At 41.4% G+C, this 23,070-nt stretch overlaps 2 protein-coding genes across 3 annotated transcripts in view; one reads left to right on the plus strand and one right to left on the minus strand.

Annotated features, from left to right (window-relative positions):
• LOC311008844 (alpha-1,6-mannosylglycoprotein 6-beta-N-acetylglucosaminyltransferase B-like) overlaps window positions 1–23,070 on the plus strand; it is a 111,830-nt gene that overhangs the window by 82,237 nt on the left and 6,523 nt on the right. The window contains exons 9-14 of one of the 2 annotated variants that reach the window (XM_084002767.1): window positions 8,124–8,255; window positions 15,632–15,765; window positions 17,059–17,205; window positions 20,807–20,952; window positions 21,162–21,308; window positions 21,832–21,948. In XM_084002767.1, coding sequence (XP_083858893.1) covers window positions 8,124–8,255; window positions 15,632–15,765; window positions 17,059–17,205; window positions 20,807–20,952; window positions 21,162–21,308; window positions 21,832–21,948 — 823 coding nt within the window. Of the gene's footprint in view, window positions 1–8,123; window positions 8,256–15,631; window positions 15,766–17,058; window positions 17,206–20,793; window positions 20,953–21,161; window positions 21,309–21,831; window positions 21,949–23,070 lie in introns of both variants that reach the window. The other variant, XM_084002768.1, reaches the window with a different exon arrangement.
• LOC311008880 (ATP-dependent RNA helicase DDX39A) overlaps window positions 17,417–23,070 on the minus strand; it is a 104,395-nt gene continuing 98,741 nt past the window's right edge. Inside the window, exon 11 of the mRNA XM_084002824.1 lies at window positions 17,417–17,432. The gene's annotated coding sequence lies outside the window, so the exon portion shown is untranslated. The remainder of the gene's footprint in view (window positions 17,433–23,070) is intronic.

Genomic DNA, 23,070 nt, shown 5'->3' on the forward strand with positions numbered 1-23,070 from the left:
ATTTGTACCAGTACTTTCAGAATGTCTTTAAATATGGCTTGGGATCACACAGGGATAATTTTTTAGCAGTCAAAAATGTAATTGTGAGTCCTTAATTTCAACAAATTAATTTGAAAACAAGGAAAAAGCTTGAACCACTTGAAGCACAGTCTCACTCTGAGCTGCTATCTGTATCAGCAAGGAAAAAACAAGCAAAATAACAACGTGGCTCTAATTAGTTGAAATTAGACTCACCATCCTTTTTTTCTGTCCAAGCATCTCCTGTAATTCAGCAAACACATAATCCACCAAAGAGCAGATGTTAGAGTATTGTTTGACTGTGTTTCTTGGTAACGTCTGCAGTACCATGTTACAAAGAAAGCCTCACAGAAATCTCTTTAATGTGATATCTGGTTGCACATATAAAATTCACTGTCAAAGAAATCACATAAGACAGGTGACATCAGATTACTGCATAATGTGCACATGTTTTATTTGACCTAAAGAAAAAAAGTTCCATGGTCTGTCATCTATTATTCCATTACTTTTCCTGTCGGGTTTTTGCTGTGGTATTTACTGGGTATTGAGATATTTAGACATGGCATCAAAGTCACAATGTTGGTATCCGTGACAACAGTGCAACGCCTTTCACAGTCTCGGCTGCTCGCGTCCTCATCTCACCGCTGACCCCGTCTCGCCCTCTGTCAGCCGGGACAGCCGGGATGACATTAGCTGACAGCACTGATTGCTGTGACCTTCAACTTCTGCGTCATGCAGACAAACACCACAGACACTGGAATACCGTGGAAATATATTTGTACTCACAAACACTACTCGCACGTATACATCACACAGTTAGTCGCACACATCCCTGCGGCCAGTATGGATCGTCTGTTCTCACAAGCACCCATAGGATTGGGCAGAGCGGCATAGACCCGTGCATCAACTCACACAATGGGTATCGACCACAATGGGAGGTGGAGTGAAAAAGGATAAAATATCTGTATTTCTGCTCCACTTATACCCACGTATACAGCTATGGATGGGCAAAACGACAGCTCTTCACAAGCAATGCACTGTGTTATTGCTCATTTTGTGCTTTTATGCATCTAATAACACCCTGCTAAATTGCAATACAGTCATTTTGTATTGAACGGGATAGCAATGAAGCACCATGCAGTGGGAAACATAACTATTTTCACACACGCGCACACAAAGAACAATTGCAAACACACACACACAGCATTTTACCGGGGCTATCAGTTGTTCATATTCTGATTGAGCAAGAAGTTCAATGTTGTTGTTTTTTTTAGACTTCGCACAAGATGTTTTGTAGTTTTGAATATTTAAATTCTGAATTTGGACACAATTTTGTAAAAAAAACAACAACAAAAAAGACAAAGATAGAAAAATATTTATTTATATTTATTCTTATACTTGTGAGAGTGGGTGTGTGTGTGTGTGTTTGTGTGAGTGTGTGTGTTTGTGTGTGTGTGTGTGTGTGTGTGTGTGTGTGTGTGTGTGTGTGTGTGTTCCCTCTGAGGGCTTGTTGAATCAATGCCAACCAGGAGACAGGAGAACCTTGGGTAATTGGACTCCTGTGCGGCACTGCATGGCACTGGAATTCGATGTCTGGGCTGCCTGCCATTCTAAGTGTGCGTGTTTGTGTGTGTGTGTGTGTGTGTATGTGTGTGTGGCCGTGTTTTACCGTCATGTGGGGACATACAGTATATCTGATAATAAAACTCACATTGTGGGGACTCACCTTTTTTTTTAGACCAAATGCACGTCTGCATGATGTAAATCAAGATTTTTGAGTGAAGACTTAGGGTAAGGTTAGGGAAATGTTTTTTTGAGAACCATAATATTTTATTTGCAAAACCGTGTCACGCTTGAAACATGCTCAACCTGGTGATAGATGGCTTTGACTGGATAGGAAGGGTATACAAATGTTTTATCTGTAAAGTAAGGAGTAACTAAATCCGTCAGACAAACAGGGTTATTTGGAAAGTTTGGCTCCTGATTCTGATAAATTCAATACTGATTCAACACTGATACTTTGTGTGAATGAAAACCTCGTTTTCTAGAATTGATTGTAGCACATTTTTCTATTTAAGTAGTAAATAATGTAATATGTCCTTGAATCTCACAGTGTCACGCAAATTTGTCTTGAAATATCAACTGCATTGACTGAGTATGCTGTTGAGCCAAAAATGTGTGAGCTCATAAATTCCCATCCAAGCCCCGGCCCACCTTCATCCTGAGCAGAGGTCTTATCAACCAGAATAACTGAAAACAACTGTGATGGAGTTTGCAGGCTTACTTGTAATGTAATTGTTATTGATGAATGAATGAATTGTCCTGTACACAGCGTGAGCGAGGGGTTAAAACTGTACCAAACTCTTTGACTCTGTCAAAGGGTGAATTTAATGGACAGGTGGTTGAGGTCAGCTTTAAAAAATAGTCGATCTAGAGGTCAAGGATTCAATTCAGTTTCATTATAGAAATGGTCCTCCAGCGTTCTTTAACAAAAGAAACGGGTTTATTGCAACAGCTCATTTTCCCTCTTGGCCGATCCGCTACGGTGGAACAGCTGAACGGAAAGTGATCAGAGGAAAAGAATGAGAGAAACAGACTGCTGCTGGAAAATGTAGACGCGAGGACCTGCTTGTATTCTGCCATGCTGCTGGTTTCTCAGCTGCTAGTTCATTTAAGTCTGAGTCTTTCTTGTTTGCTTTCTTTTATTCTTTTAGCATATCTTTTCTCACCGGCCTCATTGTCCCTCTCCTCTCTGTTATGGCAGTCAGACCAACACTGAGAGACTGATAGACCTCTGCAGACAAAGGCCTGACTGAGCTGCAGCCATAATGAAAATGGATTGTGCATATTATGCTGTTGCTGCAATGAAGAACCAGAGATGGTGTCGTGATCATCACGAATTACAGCTTTTTATGCCTCTGCGCCGGCATCAGACAGCCGTGGCTGGAGTCATTATGGTTTCGGTTTGTCCATTCTCATGAGCGTGTTATCTCAGGAACATCCACTCTGACTCAATGATGAAATCATTAGAATTTGATGGCCAAAGGTCACTGTGACCTCACAAAATGTTGATGATTTCACATAAATGTCTTATAGGACAAATTGATTGATGAAGTGACATTTTGGGCAGACTTGGATGTAAACTACAACATGACTGGTTGGTGGAGGCATACAATCACCATGTTTGTTTTTGTAATTAATTTTGTTTGTGATACAAAGTTGATTTGGTTGTAGTTGAAGTTAATTTAGTATGAAAATGAATTCAGCTTGGTATCAGCAAAGCCAACTAGCAAATTGTCGTCTATTTGCATTTTTTAGGCAAAGAAAAACCGACAAAATGTCTGACTTTGTCAACAGTGCTCATATGTTGATGCATTGACATAAATATAAATGCAGATTTCTAACTTATCTCCACATATTTAAAGAAAAGCTTATTTTCTGTGTTTTTGAAAAGTATTTCATTCAGATAGAATATGATGTGCTGTCTACTGTCTGAATTGAAACAAGCAGAGCTCATTCTTGTTAGAATTACATAATCAAACTGTGTGGGAATCTCCGTTATTCCTTTTGATTCAATATGTATGTTTTGCAAAGTGTCAAATGCTTTAAGAACATGTTCAAGATTGCAGTCACAAAAATTACAAGTATGCAATCTTGGAGGACAACTGGTATGACAATCTGGAAACTTGAGGCTACACTGGGAGGGTTAGCAAGAAGACACTTTATTCATTTTAAAACTATGTTTGAAAACATGGTACATACTTTAGTTTCTGCCTCCTTATCCTCCTCTTAAATATTTTCTTCAGTGTTGAGCTCTCTTTTATTCCAGACCAGAGAGAGAGCTCATCTTTGACCTTCAGCTTTAATTAATACGAGAACCATTTTACACATTTTATTAGAAGTGATTGAGGAAGTCCCCATGAGTCCATCCTAATCACCTGTTTAAGTGATTTCTCCAAAACGTTAAGTTTTAGGACCTTGCTTTAGGCAATTAATACAAAACTTTACTGGGACAACTCTCGATAATACTGTTGAAAGATTGCTTTTCCCTGTCATCTCTGAAATGTGATTGGTTCTCATTGAATTGAATATTTGAACAGCCCTCTCTAACTACGAGAGTTCTCCATTATCTGTGAGGATGGAGGCAGACATTGTATCGCTAATGGAAACTACGAGACTCGAGGGTCACAACAATGCAGGCAGAGTGCACACTTGAAACCCTGTCATGCTATACCATAATGTGTTACAGGGCCTCAAACAGCAAACAGGCAACATCGTGGTTGTGGTTTTATAAACACTGTGGGGTGAAATGTAATAGATGTGGACTTGTGAAACAGTTTCATGAACACAAGTAAGACTGTAGATCTTGTCCCCTGTCACTTACGTTGTGATCACATTTGGAAAAGGTGTTTTTAGAGCCGGTATGGACAGGACAAACAAGTACAGAGTTAAAAAACAATGTTTTAATGTCAGGACAAACATGGAAAAAATATGAACCTATCATTTAAAGAAATTGTTAAAGGGGAACATTAATGAAGCAGCTAACAACAATTTGCTATATAAAGATATTTGATAAATACTTCTACCTGTGCAGAGAATTAAGTCACTGTTGTTGTAATCTGAGCTTCTCCTTGCTTTTCCAGGACAACGCCGTGGCAACGACAGTGTTGTCCTGGAAGGGTATCGCCCAAACAGTGTTAGCTCTGCCAGCACTGTTCTCGTTGTTTGCGCTGTTAGATTTGTTAGCACCATTAGCTGCAAGATGCCGGCTCAGCTGTCACCGTATTGAGAACCATTTGCTCAAAATCTCATATAGCACCATGAAACTAAAATAAATATACATTTTTGCAGATTATTTTGATTTACTTGTAGTCATTTGACAAAGTACATTATTTTAGTTGAATATTGTTTTTATATTTTATGCAATGGGAACAATTTCGTGTAACTTCAGTCATGCAGTTTTAGATTGTTTTGTCAAGTTGTACTCTTAAATGATAGCATCAAAGTGATGTTTGTTCTATCACATTATCATTTTAGCTGCACCTTTAGGTTTCCCTCAGTGGGCATTTCAACAGTAGCCTAAACCTTCTACAAATACAAGTAGGGTTGCGTAATACTTACATTTCTATTTTAGTTTTTTTTTTTTTGGCCGAGGCAACTTATACATTCATGTGCTTATACTGTGAGGACTTGGTCCTGAAAGTTGATTCTTCACCTTGGGAATAGCAATTTGACAAAATGATCTCAAGAGCAACTTACTAATTTTCCACCACATTTCACAGTCTTCAGGGGGTCAAGATGAAGAGATACAGTTCAAAACCCCAGAAAATGCGGCCCTGTAGTTAAAATGATTTTGTCACATTACTTCTACGGTAGTCATTTATCTCAGTACACCAGACAAAAATGTGCCTTACCTTTTACACGGCAGTTGTTGGTTTACAGAAGCGCCACATCTTTCACTTCAATCACTACATCAAACTCTTTTATCTTGTGTTTTCACCGCCTTCTTGTGGTGTTTAGCAGCTTCCTCGCAACGCTATCAAGTGAGCGTTTGGATAGCAGCGCAGCCAAAAAGACTCCAATGTGAAACTAGCATAGCGGGATGAAACTCACTGGGGGTATGAATTGCATTACAGTCTCCATTAGCCTTTGGCCTCATCTGTCAAAGAACGAAGAGCTAAGTAAGAGCTAACAGACCACTCACAGGTCAGATATCCAATAGCAGGTCTGTCGGCACGGTAACAGAGAGGCCCTAAGTCGATCAATAATTTGAAACTGAGTCAAACAAGGATGGGAAACTGGACACAATACATTACACTCTTAGAAATAGCATCTCTTTTCTCCTTGGTTTTGTACGTGTGTGTGTGTGTGTGTGTGTGTGTGTGTGTGTGTGTGTGTGCGCTGACACAGCAGGTATACAGTAGATCATACGCACACAAGCACTTATACAATTAAGCACCTGACAGACACACACAACCCCAACACATCAGTTTATCTGTTTTCTCTCCCTGTCCCCCTCCATCCATTTCCCATCTGTCGTTGTTGCTGCTGTAAGGTTCAATTAAGCCAAGTCATTACCCATTCGGCTCTTTTTATCCTGTTTGTTTGAATGATATTTTGCCAAAGGCCTCCCCAGTGTGTCCTGGCTTGCCTATGATTGAACTCAGCGTAGCTCATATGATACTATCTGATCAACAAACACACTTTTAATTCAACTTTTACTCAAAACACTATTTAGTTTTTTCCCCTTCACTCCAGGCAAGTAGATTTTTAACTTTGATATGAGAAACAATCTCCTAAGGCAAGTTGAGATAAACAGTAGGTGCGTTTCCATCAGCTGTTTAGATGCGCATCTAGATGTATCGCATCGGAAAATGATGATGGAAACGCCGTGATTCGCATTAAAATCCCCTGATTCGCACAAAATGAAATACGCTCGCTATGGCCGGGTTTTGGTTGATTCGAATGGGATGGAAACAGCTGTATGCGAATCAAGTGTGACGTAGCGCACTTTCACCCCGACTGCTTCCGGTGTTTGCGGGTCACTCAGAAGACAACAACATGGCAACAAGATCGAGCACCACTTGAGCGAGTGTAATTAATGACTGAAGTCCTCTCTCCATTGTAAAACATCAAAACACCACATCAAAACACCGGCAGGAAGACGACGGAATGTTTACAGGCTGGTTGCCATGCCAACCCGCGGAAAATCTTGCGTGACTTAGAAAACTCGCGCGAATTTGTAGTTTTCACCAAAGTCCGTTCTTTTGATGGAAACACACATGATTCGAATTTCTTTAATGCGCATTTCCCAGTAATTCGAATCACTTTGGATGGAAACATGGCTACTGATGGGCGTTTGGTTATTTCACATCATCTTCGTTACTTTGTCATGTTTTTTTGAAGGGCATGCTGCTGATGGGCTTCATCATTTTGGCACACAATGCAAGGTCTTCCCTCAAATGTGATTAGTACAGTTGTTTTTTGTTCAGATTCCTATTCATGCTGGGCTCCAGCTCTGGCCTCATGCTGCCATCTCTACAGCCTGTTTGTCTGACTCGTCTTGGTGTGGAGCTCGGCGGGTTGAACTTAACAGCTCCAGGCTTAAGGGCTTTGATTTCTTCAACGGGCATGCATTCTAAAAATGTTTACTTCTGGTAGGATTTTTCAAAAATACATTTTCCATAGTTTGTCCTAAATCCTCACTGCTGTGGCGTCTGCATGTCTCAGAGATCAACTGTCAGTCAAACAGGATGTTTTTGTGATGAAGTTAAGTCTCCGTAGCTCGCAGTCTTTGTATATTCTGCTAAGTGTCCTGTCCTATCAAACACTTTCTATTTCCTTAGTAGTAGACAAACAGCCTAAGATCTAAAACATTATTATGTAATAGGGATCAAACTCAGATCCAGCTGAGCCAATTAATCAGTTAGCCATGTGGTCAGCTTTAAAAGCATGCAGATGCCAGAAGTCACGTACTCTACAGTAGACGAAGAATTCACACTAAATGCTGTAATGCAATTTACATCTCTGTAATACAACGATTATCCCACTACTGTTAACCCATTTTAGAATGGTTTTGCTCGACTGTGTGTCCAACAGTATGTAAGAATTGTGATAGAAACAGAAACAAGCTCATAAACGTGTTATTCTAGTCCATAAAAATGCAGAACAATGAGGATAGAGCTGTACTACTTACAGTATCACACCTGGGGTTCAATAATGAAGAACTCAAACTATCACCACATCTCAATGAAATATACTGTGATAATGTCCTTTACCTGACAGACTGCCAGCGTTATATGAACATGCTCTAGAATGAAACGATTCACAGAAATAAGTTCAAACCAAACAAACAAACATCCATTTCACCCCATTGATGAATGAATTTGCCTCCCAGCAGACACTGTTGCACTGTTTGTTCACCTCCTCTTTATGTTCCTTTCTGAAACAAAATGTTTTTGTCCGAGTCAATAATGGATGCTCGGATGTTCTGAAGTGCAGCTCATGTCCTCGCACTATTTTTGGAGTGAATTTCCTCTCTTCTCTTTCGCTCATGTTGTGTGCTGCTTGTCTAAACTCTGTGCTTCTGTTGACGTGCGTTGCAGGTTCCTCGGCGTTCCCCCGGGAAGAGGCAGTTGCCCACTGACCGGCCCGCTGCCCTTTGACCTCATCTACACTGACTACCACGGCATGCAGCAGATGAAGCAACATATGGGGCTCTCACTCAAGAAACACAAGTTAGTGGGAGTGCATTCTGTTTGTTTGTGTGTGGAGTTAAGTATCTCCACTTTCTCACTGTGTGTGTGTGTGTGTCAGCAGTTTCCCAGGCAGGCAAGTAGATTTATTGGCTGTGTTTATGGATTAATTATTGATAGTAATAAGGCGTACATGTCTCTGTCCAGATGTCTGACTGTAACTCATTCAGCTTGTTAAATTCACACTCTATCTGTCAGACAAACACACACACACACACTCGCGCACACACACACACACACACAGCATATGCATATGCCATCTCTCTCCAACCATTCATCTCCATCCAGTTAAACACCTCAAATTGCACAATGATACTGTTGTGGTGTAATGGAAAAAAACTTGCACAATGCACACATACAGAAACTGGCACTCCACCACCTGCCATGCACCATTACTCTTCACAGCAAGAATAATAAAACCATCACAAGTCATACGACATTGGAGGCATGTGAGAAACTCAACACATCGGGACACGTGTACGTCAGTTCGTGGGTGGACCAATTTCCGATCAAACCCCCGGCTCTGCAGCTTATTATTGCTGTTGTTTTAATGCACTCAGAGGCACACTGTCAGCAGCAGGGTGGCGATTAAACACAGAAAGAAGAAGAGACAGGAAGACAAGAAGGGAAAAAAACAGGAGACATCTGCCTCATGAGAAGGAAGAAGGATTAGTGAGACGTTAAAAAGAAACAGACTGAGAGGTTCTTTTTGTGCTGCTACAAAAGTGTGCTTAATAGCTTTTGGCACAGCTGCAAAGACGGAAACGAAGCACAAAAATAACACGTAATACCAGCTCATATTACCTTCAGCGGTTAGCCATGTTGTTGCCTCTGAAATACACAAGATTCAAAGTCCAGCTTGAGCCCTGCCCCTTTAAAAACAGCGTGAGCCACCCGTCTCTGTCCCCACCACATCCTTCTTTGTCCAATAAATTGGCATCTCCGTCTCCCTCACTGTATGTGGTGGCAGCGGCTGTTATTTTGCTTTCCTTGTTCTTGCTCCCAGCGTAAAGAAACAACAATGACAGATAAAAGAGGAGAAGGGCCCGTGTGCACGGGAGGCCAAATGAAAGCAAAAGGGAGAGATAAAACAGTGAAAGTGTGTGGACAGATTGCAACAAAGGACAAAGGGAAGAGCAGCGATAGAGAGATTGGAGCGGAAAGTGTCTAGAGACAACGTGACACCACATATAAAGGGTCGCTCCATGTATGTATTTTTAAAATCCAATTATGAGAGAGAGAAACGCATTAGGGGCAAGCTGGGGAGCTATTTTCCCAGCACACAACCTGTTTTGCTGCTTCTGCCTTTCTCATGATCTGTCTCACACACAAACACACACAGACACACAGACACAATTCCCCCAGACAAGATGCCAGTCAGCCAGCAGTCTGCACCTAATTGCTTGCTGAGGTCAGCAGTCCTCCCACGCCGTCATTACCGCGCAGTCTTGATTTCTGCTTTCCCTAACACAATGTGACTTTTAGTGTTTGTAAAAGACGCTGTCTTGTTGCCCAGACGCCCGCGGTGAGGGAATTCATCTGAATGTTTCAGCAATACGGATGGAACGAGAACCATCTATCCTCGCTTTCACGAGAGGCTTCGCTGATTTGAAAATAGATGAGCAATGCCCAGGAAATTCAATTACTTGGTCAAGTGCAGATTTATGAACACGCAACCAACTTCATAGAATTCATTCAAATTTACATGCAAGTGTAACATGACATGGTGCATGCACCGACATTTTGTGCTGAAAACAACACTTTCCCTTCTCTCAGGCATCTGTTCTAAACCTCTTGGTCCACTTATCTTAACCCAATAGTTCCACTATCACCTAAAGGTTTAGGACAGGTCAATGACACCTATTCACTTCTCTCTCCCTCTCTCTCCCGCCTCGTCAGGTTAGACCATTCTAGGGGAGCCGTGTGTGCTGAAAGGCATCATTAATCAAGTGCTCTGAGCTTTGGGGCCCTTCAGCTCCCTTTAATTACTTTTGTTTAACGTTCCCGCCGACACCCACAATCATTTATTACGCCTGGACAACACGATGCTGCGCTGTCTGGTGTGTCATTGTGTTCTGTGTGATTGTGTGCATGCGAGGGCGTATGACTGCACGTAAAGATGCTGAACGTCAATAGGAGATAGTCTTAAATCACACCCACTCATCTGATTATAGGACGAGCATATTGATTTCCCCTGCATGCTGAATTTACTGCTCTGAGAGAGGCTGAAGATGTCCAAGGGAAGGCTTGAAAAAAATCCGTACTAAGACACAAAACAAGCCAGAGTAGCTGAGCTTCCCTAAGGGCATGCTGAATCTTTAACTTAAAAAAACAGGTTTAATTTTGATTCTGCTAAAGGTGTCATGTCATGTGTTTTTTGTGTATGATTGTATGGAGGCCGAAAAATGTTTCTTCAAAGAAAGGTTTTAATTTACTTTTGTGGAAGGAATTATACTGTTGGATCAAAATGTACCTGCATCCATCATGACATTTATTTTGAGATTACAAAAGACCTTGTTATTAGCTCGATGGCCCTCTTTCTAATCATGCCTCCGTGTCAGAGAAAGCCGTGGCCGGGGGCTTTATGTTCTCATAATAACTCAGGAATGCCTGAAGGGAGTTTATTCAAATTTGGAGCAAATGTCCACTTGGATTCAAAGATGATCAAATTAGATTTTGGAGGTCAGAAGTCAAAATCACTGACCTAAAATCCGTCCCATTCTCGTGAAATCTCCTTGAGCCAATTTCTTCAAATTTGGCTCAAACATCAGCTGAACTCAGAATTGAACTGATTAGAATGTGATGGCCGAGGGTCATGTGATATGAAAACAGGTTTTTGGTCATAACTCAATAATCCCTACGCTATTTAGTGCCATTTTAATACACATATAATTACAAATGCCTAACAGGATGAAATGATGAAGTGATGCCATTCGGACAGACAGGGACGTTAACTGCAACCTTTATATTGATTTATTTTATTATTATTATTGAAAGGACAGTGCACATTGATCAACATTTCTGTAAATGTGCCAGTGTTAGCCAGCAGGCTAATTCTCAACTGCAGTCCTTTGGCGAGATGTTAAACTGAGGCAGCAGTTAGTTTTAAATACATTATTATTTTTAAAATATCTGGGTTTCATTAGTCCATTTTCTCAACACATACTTTAATCGAACATGTACTCTGGTGTGTCAATCAGAGCCCCACCTTGAGCTCTCTTGACAACATTTTACAGCTCCTCTGACATAATTGATATCTGTAATCTTTGGCATGGCTTGAGGCTTTTTTCCAACCCTGTGCCCCTGTATCATTCAGCTTTCAATTGAAACAAAAACATTTAAAAAACACCATGGCTCCGCTTAGTGTTCAGTATGCTCAAGTAGTTCTAACGTAGACTACTGGGTGTAGCGTAGTGAGCTGCAGCAGCATCTGCTAAAGTGATGAGGGATAAATGATAGATGGAAGGGGAAGTGTTATACACATCACTGCTCTTTGAAAGAAACCAGTCACTAAGATAAAGGCACACCGCGTAACATGAAAAATGCAAAACTATCTGGAGCACAATATCCATTTTTATTGTTTCTCTATTTCGGTGTTTCTTCACCTGCCTATTCTACCTGTCTTTGAAAAGGACTCTATGAGAGCATGTGGCCTTTATTGTAACTCACTGTAACACAAGCTATTAAACAGTAAGAGATGACTACATCTGCTGAGATCCAACTACTGTGATTTACAATGGTCAGGGTAAATTGTGATTGGGCGCAGGGTGTCAAAAAGTCCTGATAATCGACACCTACTAAGCAATTTCAGTTTCAACTGTCTTTTCATTGTTTAAATGATTGCACTGGCTACATTAAGTGAAAAGACATCTTATATTATATTATTTACAACAACGAGTAGTCCTATTCAGTGCCTCTGAACACCACATGGTGGTCTTGCTGTTACTAGCTGAAACTAGATTTGTGTGCAGTGCCCTGGCTCATGGTCATGTTGTAAAACATAATGTTGAATTATATTCACTGTTTTCAACCACCAAACATGCACTGTTGTTGTTTTTGAAGCTAGCATTACGTGGGAGGACTAAAAATACCCTTGTTGCCAAGTATCTGGTCTGTCCTATTTACTGGTAAAGTGAGCGTCTCCGTTGCATAAAAACTTAATGGGACGTTAACCATTGTTCCAGGTTTTAGCAAATCCTCCGGTGAAACCGAGTGAATGTCATTAATTGTGGATAATGGATAACTCATTGGGCGTACTGATGTTGGCGTGTTATGAATGATCAGCTAGTCATCCCGAAAAAAATATTGATGGAAAAGTCTAACTGCACATTGGCCTAAAACATAAAAAAATGGTAAAACTGAAAGCCTCTGTTGTCAAATTGTGTCTTTTCTTACTTTCCTAAAGCTAAAGCTAAAACTGTGGGTGACAATACACCACCCTGCCATATTCCCTTCACCCCAGAGGACTGTAGAGCCTTGCTGAGCAGCCGTTTAACCCAGATTAGCCTCATACTCTGATCTCCCGATAGATATTCAGCTCAGCTACTCCTCCGCTTATCCCCTCTTCTGCCGCTCCTTCTTGTTTTGCCTCCCTTCGGGGAGCTCTTATCTGTGGGCAGAAACATTTTCACCATTTCAGAGCCGACGACATGTGATAGCGCAGGTTGGAGCGAGGGATGAAGGGAGATGGCAGAGACAAGTGAAACTAACATGTATTATTAATAATTCATCCTCAGCGACCCTTTCAAAGAGACACAACGCTTTCTGCAGAATATCATATACTTAATGCCATAAAACGAGGCTGGACTGATAAGTGCATGTGTTTTTTCTTTTTCTTTTTTACTCTCTTGCAGATAAGACCGTTTTTATAAGCTCCTTTCTGAGATGTATCAAAGTCAATTCATTGGTTGGCCTCTTTGATGCTGCAGTCATTGACAGAAATACCTTGGAAATGAGACTTCACCTTGTCTCTGTTAAGACTGGAAGGCCCTAAGAGGAACATATTTTTTTACACAATACAATATATAAACAATCACCCAAGGTGATGCCTGAGCAGCAGATGTCTGAAAGCAATGCTAAATGCTGTTCTGGGGAACACTTGAGATCAGAGAGCAGTTTGGATCTTGTTTGTAAGTGGCTGAGACACAAGACTGGCAATACATCAGTAGAGGACTTCTCCCCTGGAAGCAACGTTACGAGAATACAATGCATTTAAGAGAATAAGTGTCTTGGGTGTAGAACACATGACATCTCATCCAACTGTTTCCAATGCAGCTATAATACAAGAACGCAATAACACATCAGGAATCAAAGTTTGACAGTAAGAAATCCATCATTGAACAGACAGGGAAACTAACATTTTAACAGATCATAAAACAGAATAACTAGACTGTTGTGTTTGAGAAGGAAGGTGTATGTTAATACGATTGACTTATTTATAACTTACTTATTTGAAAGCAATGTGTGGAAATTGTTACCTGTCTACAACTACAGGACCAGTGGTGTGCCAAGAAAGACACACTCTTTTACCTTGTCATGCTTTTCCTCAGCACACAGAGACACATAGTTATCTGCAGGAAAGAGCCTCCGAGCTGAGGAAGAGGACGCTGCCACCTTTAGCACCCGTTAATCCCCCTGAGCTAACAGACTGGCAGATTGTGTGTGTGTGTGTGTGTGTGTGTGTGTGTGTGTGTGTGTGTGTGTGTGTGTGTGTGTGTGTGTGTGTGTGTGTGTGTTTTAGCATCTTGTACGCTGATGTCCTCTGAATCCTCAGGGTCAGTATTTTCAAACCAATTTGAAGCCTCGTTTAAACATCATCAATTGCTGTTAATGCTAATAAAAAATGTCCGAGCAAAAGTCGGGCCCGAAAAAAATAATTGGACGGCCTCATGTCTGTCAATGCTTACTTCCTGATTGCAGCATTCTGCCGAACTCGATCACTCGTTTGGCGTTGTGGGGGAGCGGCTTTGAACAGAGGTCTGAATGCAGGGGGCGGGACTTTTTGGGTTCCGAGATGCGTTCAAAGTCAAAGTCACCTACTCTGCCTTTTAATGTTACATAATTTGCAAGCTAGCTCATTCGTTTAGCAGGCAATTAGGAAGGAAAAGAAGCGCTAACTAACATTAAGTTTAATTATAAGTCTCAGATTGGTAAACATGACTTCATAGTCGTCATATAATGTAAATGATTCCCAATTATTATTGCATAATGAGAGGAGCAGCTGCAAATTCATGTTCCACAGTCATAACGTTACCTCCAAAGTTGCCGAGATGCGTGTGTGTGTGTGTGTGTGTGTGTGTGTGTGTGTGTGTGTGTGTGTGTGTGATTCTGTTGTATGCCAGCCTCAGGGCTTTAGTGCTGTGCTACTATGCGTTCACCTGGAAACCCTTACCACTTTCCTATCACAACTCCAACCTCTAAAGCTCAGAGTGATTTTATTCATTCTTGTCATTTTCATGTCAAACCTCCCACACTGCACTTGGCAACTTGCCAACAAAACTGCTAGTTCCTGTTGTTGCTGTTGTTTTTGGTTTTTCTTCTATTGTTAGCTTTTGTGTTTCTCCTTTAATGACAAACCTGCAGATATGTACAATACATTATCTGTGCAGTTAGTAGTGTTGCTGTCATTAAAGCCTCTTGTCAAAGCTGGAGACAGAATGATTTATACCACACAGGGACAGATTTACTAGCTTGAAGTGGAAGACAGATTTGTGCTGCGCTTTGCATTCAGTCCGTGCTCACAGTCTGCGAAAACCTAGCGTGTCATTTAGTCAGCACCTCGCACCACCCTCCATGCACATCCTACCCCCGAGGCAGCGCCTGTCTGAAGTCGCCGAGCTCAGAACGGAAAAGAGAATGATGTGATGTAGATTCAAGATTTCTCATTATCTCAAGAAACTGTTTTAGAGACATGAACAACCTTCATGGAAATGAGACAGCAATAAAATGATGCACTAAAGACCTAATGTTACATAGCAATGGCCTAAATAGCCTTCATTAAATAATGATATATAAGTATGCATGATGAAGAAGCATACAGTGTGTGTCAACACAAAACAAACAGAAACATTATATTTGAACCATCTAAAAGCTGCAGTATAATAAATGTAACACTAACTGGTAATCCACGTTACTTTATAATGTACTTAAGTGCTTATTGTTTTATTATTTGCAAAATGTTCATGTTAGGTTCTTATTTTGTCAACAGTTTCAAACTCCATCTTGAAGCTTCCATAACTGGTGTTGACACAGATGAAGAGATGATTACACGCACGACATAAAAATCATATCCTGATATTTTTTGTACATGGGAGACAATAGCAACATGTTGTTTTAAAGGTTGTTCTGTGTCTTTGCAGGTGTCATATCCGAGTGATTGATACGTTTGGGACGGAGCCAGCCTACAACCACGAGGAGTACGCGACGCTGCACGGCTACCGGACCAACTGGGGCTACTGGAACCTCAACGCCAGGCAGTACATGACCATGTTCCGTAAGAACAAAGCTCCATGAACAGAAATCTTCATTGAATTCCCTTTTCAGCTTCTGTAATACACTACACATACTGTCAGTATGCTAATGGCTGTTTTACATTATTATAATATTAATTTAGACATCACATTATAACTAAGATATCATATCATCTCATGTCTATGACGGCAAATTCCTCAATTAAAGTGGTACAGTTTTGAGAAAAACACATAAATAAATACTAATGTAATTAGGGTAAGGGTTTTTTTTCTCATAGATGTATGATTTAATAATCTCAGAGAATATCAAAGTTTGTTTTGTGTAGATTTGCAAGTGTTTTTCTTGTACATTTATGACTTTAATCTCAAACTCTGAGTTCTATCTGGAAATATTAACCCCTCACCCAGCTTGTTTTGACTGAAATGACCCGTATACACCGTTATACATATATTTGTGTAAAACCGAAGCATTTGTATTTTATCACTTCAAAACACACACACAGATCTGTCACCAGTCTTGACAGTGTTTTCACTTTCTTTGACAGGTCCGGCTGCTTGTTCACATTCATTTGGAGTAATGTGTCTAATGCAGCTATTTTCAGCAACACCGCAGCATCAAGCTGCATCCGTTCTTCATCGTGTTTGCTCTTCTCTTTCTGCTTCATGCTAACATTATGACTGATCTGCTGGTTTCAAAGCCCTCATTGTTGTCTGTCTCCTGACTGAAACATTGACAACTTAACTCTCCTCTGCTTTCATATCCACTTCTCTACAATGTCATGCTCTTTCAGCTATAGTTGGCACCCAACAACATGATCATCATAACGTCAATATGCAGCCTGCTGCAGACGCCCACGTTTACGACCGACTCAACCTTATTATTAACGGCTTCATATTTTATTTATTACTTTGACTTAATTTTGCAAGAATGTGCACGGCAAAAAAAACAACAAAAAAACTGGCATAGACTATGGGCATGCAATAAAAATCTGTAAAGTCGTGAACGTAGTTGGTTTTGATCATATAAAGTTCAAATCAGTAAATTGAAAACCATGTCAGTACATTTCAGTACTGCCAAAACCATCTCAGCCTCACATAGCCAGCAGCATCTGGCTTTATGACAGTCACTATTTATAATACTTAGGGGGGCCGATGATCACACTGACTGAGCCGTTGATCTGAAGCGGATGTGGTGCTTTTTTCTGTCTTTGCCGTCTCTCTCTAACAATGAAACCTCCTTTCTCTCTTCTGTGTTCTTCTCTGTCTCACTTACAACGACAACTACCATGCCCTCTTACGCACACACACACATTCAGCTCACACACCAGACAACTCCTTCATGGGCTTCGTTTCAGAGGAGCTGAATGAGACGGAGAAGAGGAGCATCCAACAGAACAAGGTCAACAACATGGCTGTGGTGTACGGGAAAGAGGCCAGCATGTGGAAGGTACTGACTGAAGCATGTAGCAAACACACACACTGCACATACAGTATATCTAGGCAGCATTGAGAACCACGTTCACATGCACACCTTCTTGTTTTGCACCTGCATGCTGGTGGAATAGGTTTATCTGTTAAATAAGCAAAGAAGAGTTTCACGCTGATTTATTCTGAATTCCTCATACAGCAGTCTCTTTCAGTGTTGATACACACACACACACACACACACACACACACACACACACAATAGCTCCCACAATATACTGCAATGTTAACAGAAAAACCCAACGGCAGCATTTTGCACACCCCCGCTGTTTGCACCATTACAGCGTAGCTCCGTGCAGCTCTTCGTACACTATTGTACAACTTTAATCTAAAGTTAATTTTCCTCTTTTCCTCTGCATATTGTAGCGTGGCACAGTTGTTCCTTTGTTATAATTATTATAAAGATGTTGTGTTCAGTACCTCCCACCCTGTGACTACAATTCACTGGATTTCTTTATAGTTGTGGCATGTGAAAGAGACAGAAATGAGGGAGGAGGGGGTTAATAAAAGTACAATAACCTAATTACAAAAGTATGGTGATAAAGCGGAAAATGTACAGTAATGAGTATTTTTTGTGTCTGCTCTCTCGTCTCTGCTTTCCCCATTGTTGTATTCTTTATGTAAATCTGTGTGTGATTCTTTTTCTCCCTATCTCTTGTCCTCTTTCCATCTTTTTTTCTTTTGTGGCGAATGCGTCTGGATGCTCATTAGCTTCAGGTAAGAGCCTGCTACTTTCACCGCACATTCCTCTTAACTCAACTTTTCTCTGAGCTGCTGACAAGTAAAGGAATACACACATACACATATAAAACATAACATATACATCATACGGACACAATTGTTGTCAAGGTTGGATCCAGATAAGATACTTATGGGAAGCTGTTGGTCACAAGTGCACTCAAATGCACCGCCGCATTAAATGATCACTCATCACTCTTCCAGAGTTTTGTCTACAACCGTTATCATCTTATTTGTCAGAACGCACACAGACTATGGAGGGTGTATGTTTTGTTTTTGTCTTTTTATTATCTAATGCTTCGATGCACGAATGCCGATGTTGCTCAAGTTGCTCCCATCTCATTCAGTTATTATTTCAGCATTTTGTGCTTTGGGAGCTATAAAGGAGAAGCTTGCTTTCGTCTGCCACTGACTAGAATGAAGGACTAGATTAACAAGAATCTTGTGTATCCATCAAGATCTGCCTTGTGTCTCTCTTGCTTGAGGCAAAACAAAGAAAAGACTGGAATTTTAAAAAATCACTACGAGTCGTGCTACACATTCGAAATATCATATTGCTGTATTGTTGGGTGCCACGATCAATATCGCATACTGTACATTTGAGATGATCAACTGTGAAGCATTTCAGGGATGGAGAGAGAATGTTGCTAATAGAGTAGCACAGACATCTGCTAACCTTCCTCATCTGTCACGAGTAGCAGGCTAACGATTAGAGAGATGAAGAGATGGCCCGCTAGTGGGGTTGTTTTATATGACCTGTGTAGCATGAAAGCACGGTGGAATTAATCTAGCTTGCTCGTTCCAGCCATGCTCTCGTGCCACTCTGGTTACAGAAAATGAGCCGGACAAAGTTGTCACTTATCAGGTGAGTACAGTGTTCTGACAATGTGACAAGAGTGTGGGGATATAGCACGTATTTGACTCATTTAGCGGCGGGCTATTTAGCTAGTTATCTTCCTAATGCTTTCATGCTACACTGATAAAAGGTGCAGAAAATGAGCCCACCAGTGCCGATGGCCAGCGCTGGGTGTAATGGTCCCTCAGCATCACTCCTTGCCTGACAGGAGACTACTTAACCAGGAAGAGTCTGCCCTCATCCCGGTGAAGTAGACGGCCAACAGGGCAGAGGTCGATTAAAATAGTCCCGTTGATTAATGTTAACTTTCTCTAGTAACATTAACAGTCCCAGAGAGTGAGTATATGTATTGAGAAAAACTGTATTTTTGTCATTCATTTTCAAGAACAAGCCAACAAAATGTGGTAGCCTGCATTAACTAAAGTGTTCAGAGAATTGCCTGCATCCATCTTTGCTCCACCCAAAAAAAAATATGTCATAGTGTTTTCGAAACAGAATACGGGTTTATATGCTTAAAACATGCCGTGCAAGCCAATTTCATTTTCTTAAATCTGCGAGAAATGAGGTGAGGTATAAAAACCGGCACAGCAGAACATATTTATTACCAGTCCTAATCCAATGCATGTTGAGAGAGTGAGCTTGGACACACACAGAGAGAGAGGGGGGGGTTTTAGAATCTGCACTCTTCCACACCCACGTTTCCCCTTCTGCAAATTCATGTTGTCTGCTGCACTTAGCGCTTGAGCTAATCTCCTAATTGGCTGGGAAAATCCTCACAGAGGAAGTTATCGATCGCTACAGCCTCCAATTAGGGCTGCGTGGGGCTACACCACAGTACGGGATACAGTAAGCTGCTCCACGCCAGGCAGCCCAGTCAATATTCCAGCCCAGGGTTACGCTCCGCTCACATGGTTCACATTCGTTTGTTAACCGATGCTGGTTGGTTTTTCTTCTCCCAATCATCACGCTCAACCTTGACTTTCTACTCTGGAGCAAAATAAGCAGAGATGAATGATATATTAAGTGCAAGCAATGCCTTTATCGCACATCTTACACCCACACAAGCCCAAGGATATACCTGTATACCTATCTGTTTTTTTCTTTAGTATTATGTCAAAGCATTTTCAGCCATTCAGCTTCTCAGGGTCAATCATGTGCAGGGAAGCTTCTCACTGGGTTATTGAATAAGCAGCATTCAACTATCCAATGTGTAAAACACAGTGTTGCAGTAGTAGAGATTGATTCATGTGCTTGCTGTTAGTTACTCCTCCTTATCTCTCTCAGAGGTCTATATGAGTAGGACTGCTCTGTCTCTGTCTTACAAAAACACACACTGAGAAAAAGGAAATAGGCCTCATGCAAATACACATTTAGCACAATGTTTGGACGATGTTGAGAGAACGCTCATAGCACTTTGCAGCATGAAAAAGTGATTTGATCGTCATTTTAACGCACCGTGCAGGAATTAGGAACCATGTATTATTTGTTCGCACATCTGACAACAAAAGGATGTCATTAAGAACAACTAAATAATGAGTTTGGCTGGTGAGAGATCGGATGTTCAACCTGCTGAGTTGCCAAGTCAACACGGAGGGAAATGAAATACAATTTTGCTCTTTCCTTTTGCATTTTTGTGTGGAGAAATATTTATGGAAATGAATGCTAGAGTACACAAGTTATGTTCATATATGAAGGTAGTCTTCTCTTTCTTTTAGACTTATTCACCCCACAAGCAGTCTTAGATTTTGAGATAACCATGGATACACCGTACTGTACAAACATACTGACAGACAGCTTACACACAGATCGGAGAGGAAACAACACAACACATCGTACATGGAGACGGACTCTTTAATCATATTCCTCTCCCTGCTGTTCTTTTCTAACACACTTTTTTTTAACCATACACCCTCCTCTCCTCACCCCGAGTCCTCAATCTCACCAAACCCATCCTTTTCTCCTCTTCTCCCAGCAGGGTAAGGAAGGTTTCCTGCAGATTCTCCACAGGTACATGGAGGTCCACGGAACAGTCTACTATGAGACCCAGAGACCTCCGGAGGTCCCGGCTTTCGTGAAGAACCATGGCCTGCTGCCCCAGCATGAGCTGCAGCAGCTGCTGCGCAAGGCCAAGGCAAGAAATCAATGCAAATGCACACTTTAGCTGCTGAATGCACGCTGCTGCTGGTGTCGTTTGAGTGCAGATTCTTCTGCTGCAGCTTTAAATCCAGAAATGTTTATCCAGAAACCAATTTTAGTATACATGCACAATCACACATTATGATACTGATGTAAAAACGTGTTAACATAATTACATAATAACATTCCTGGTTGTTTTTCTAGCTCTTCATTGGCTTTGGTTTCCCCTACGAAGGCCCAGCCCCTCTGGAAGCAATAGCCAATGGCTGCATCTTCCTGCAGCCCAAGTTCCACCCGCCTCACAGCTCACTTAATCATGAGTTCTTCAGAGGCAAGCCCACTTCTAGAGAGGTAAGCTCGTTCTGTCCATTCCTCCTCCAACATTAGTCACTGATGCTAATGCTTTGGCCACTGCTGTTCTCACTCCCGGCCAAGTTGGCCAAGTAACTTTATTCATCAGTTGATCTTTGAAAAGAACTGGAACACACTTGAGGTGCAGAGAGCTCGCGTTAGTGCTTGGTAAGAGGCTGGAACATGGCGTTCCTGGTACAGAACAATTTATCTTGCCATTAATGAAAACGCGGCATTTTTTCTGGCCCAGTGCATTCTATGTAGCCCTGAGGAGAACATCTTCAAAGAGCTACGAAGAGTCAATATGCGAGCTCGCTGTGCTCTAAATGTATCAAACTAGATACCTAAAATATTCCTAGTCATATAACGATGTATAAAAAACACACGGCATACCCATACTCATAATTAGAAAGACCATAATTATCGACAGCATCGTCATTCCTGAAAGGAAGGTTGAGAATGAGCCAGATGATTTAACAGTGTGGACACAGAGCTCTTACTGTGTACCATGTGTTTTCTGCAGGTGTCCTCCCAGCACCCGTATGCAGAGCAGTACATCGGCAGACCTCACGTCATGACCGTGGACTACAACAACTCCCTGGAGTTCGACTCTGCCATCAGGGAAATCATGAGGACCAAGGTACTCTCAACACACTGAGTGCTGCAAGGATAGAAAGATGAGGCGTGCACACTGTACGCCGGAGCTTTCAGCTCCCTCCGATGAAGCTCAGCTGTCAGGCGAGGACGATAAATTGAAGCTGAAAAGCCTTTTCTATCAATGCAGCTCCTACTTAAGTCAAATCAGTCATCTGCATCAGATGAAGATCTGCACTGATACCTCGTGAAATCCTCCTTGTTGAATATGAACGCTGGCGGCTGGCTGGGGTCGTGTTAATCAATTCCCTGATGTGAATCGGCATGAAACAATAAGATAATAAAGAAAGAAATATTTTATTTTTTTCCACATCAGATAATAAATCACTATCTATGCTATCCACTATCTATGCTTTACTCAATGAGGTTAGCTTTATGGATGTCCTTGTTCTGATTTCGTCTGCATGTGTTTTGTTTGTCTTCAGGCGCTTTGATGAAGTTGCAGTAAAGTTTTTAGACTTTGACGAACAGCATCGTAGCTTCGCCACAGTGCTGCTTCCCAGAGTTTGCCAGTATGTGGGTAGCAGTGTGATATTGCAGGTTGCTGAACTTTACTACACAGGAAATGTGGGCTGACATAGAATACGAGGACGGTAGGAACTGCCAGGAGTGGGAGAGAGGTTAATTAAGGAGTCAACCAGATTAAATCTTTCTGGAAATCACAACGGAGGGGGAGAAAACGGGGAAAGAATAGAGAATAAACGAGAGAGATGAACATAGAGACAGAGAAACAGAAAGATTGAGAGGGAGCGTGATGCCCTGATTGAATAAACGTCTGCACGCTCTCAAAACTTTCAGTCGTTAAAATGGAGGACTTTAAACACACACAACCTGAACCATAGTATTTTTAGGAAAGATTTCATCAAGAGAATGAAATTTACACTTGGAATGAGAGATTGAGCAGTGGATTACTACTCTGCAAACGGCTTTATGAAAGCCTCGTCTCAGGCAGGGCGCCCATGCATGTCTACGGCTAATTTAGCATTCTGCTGCAGCAAACTGCATTGAATGTTGGGTGCCCAGTTACGGCTGCATGCTCAATGACCTCTCTTCGTCTCAGTGACTCGATCTTTGTCAAAACACCTTTTATTGCCTGTGTCACTGACTG

Source organism: Eutrigla gurnardus (assembly GCF_963514095.1).
Source record: "Eutrigla gurnardus genome assembly, chromosome: 3".
NCBI lineage: Eukaryota > Metazoa > Chordata > Actinopteri > Perciformes > Triglidae > Eutrigla > Eutrigla gurnardus.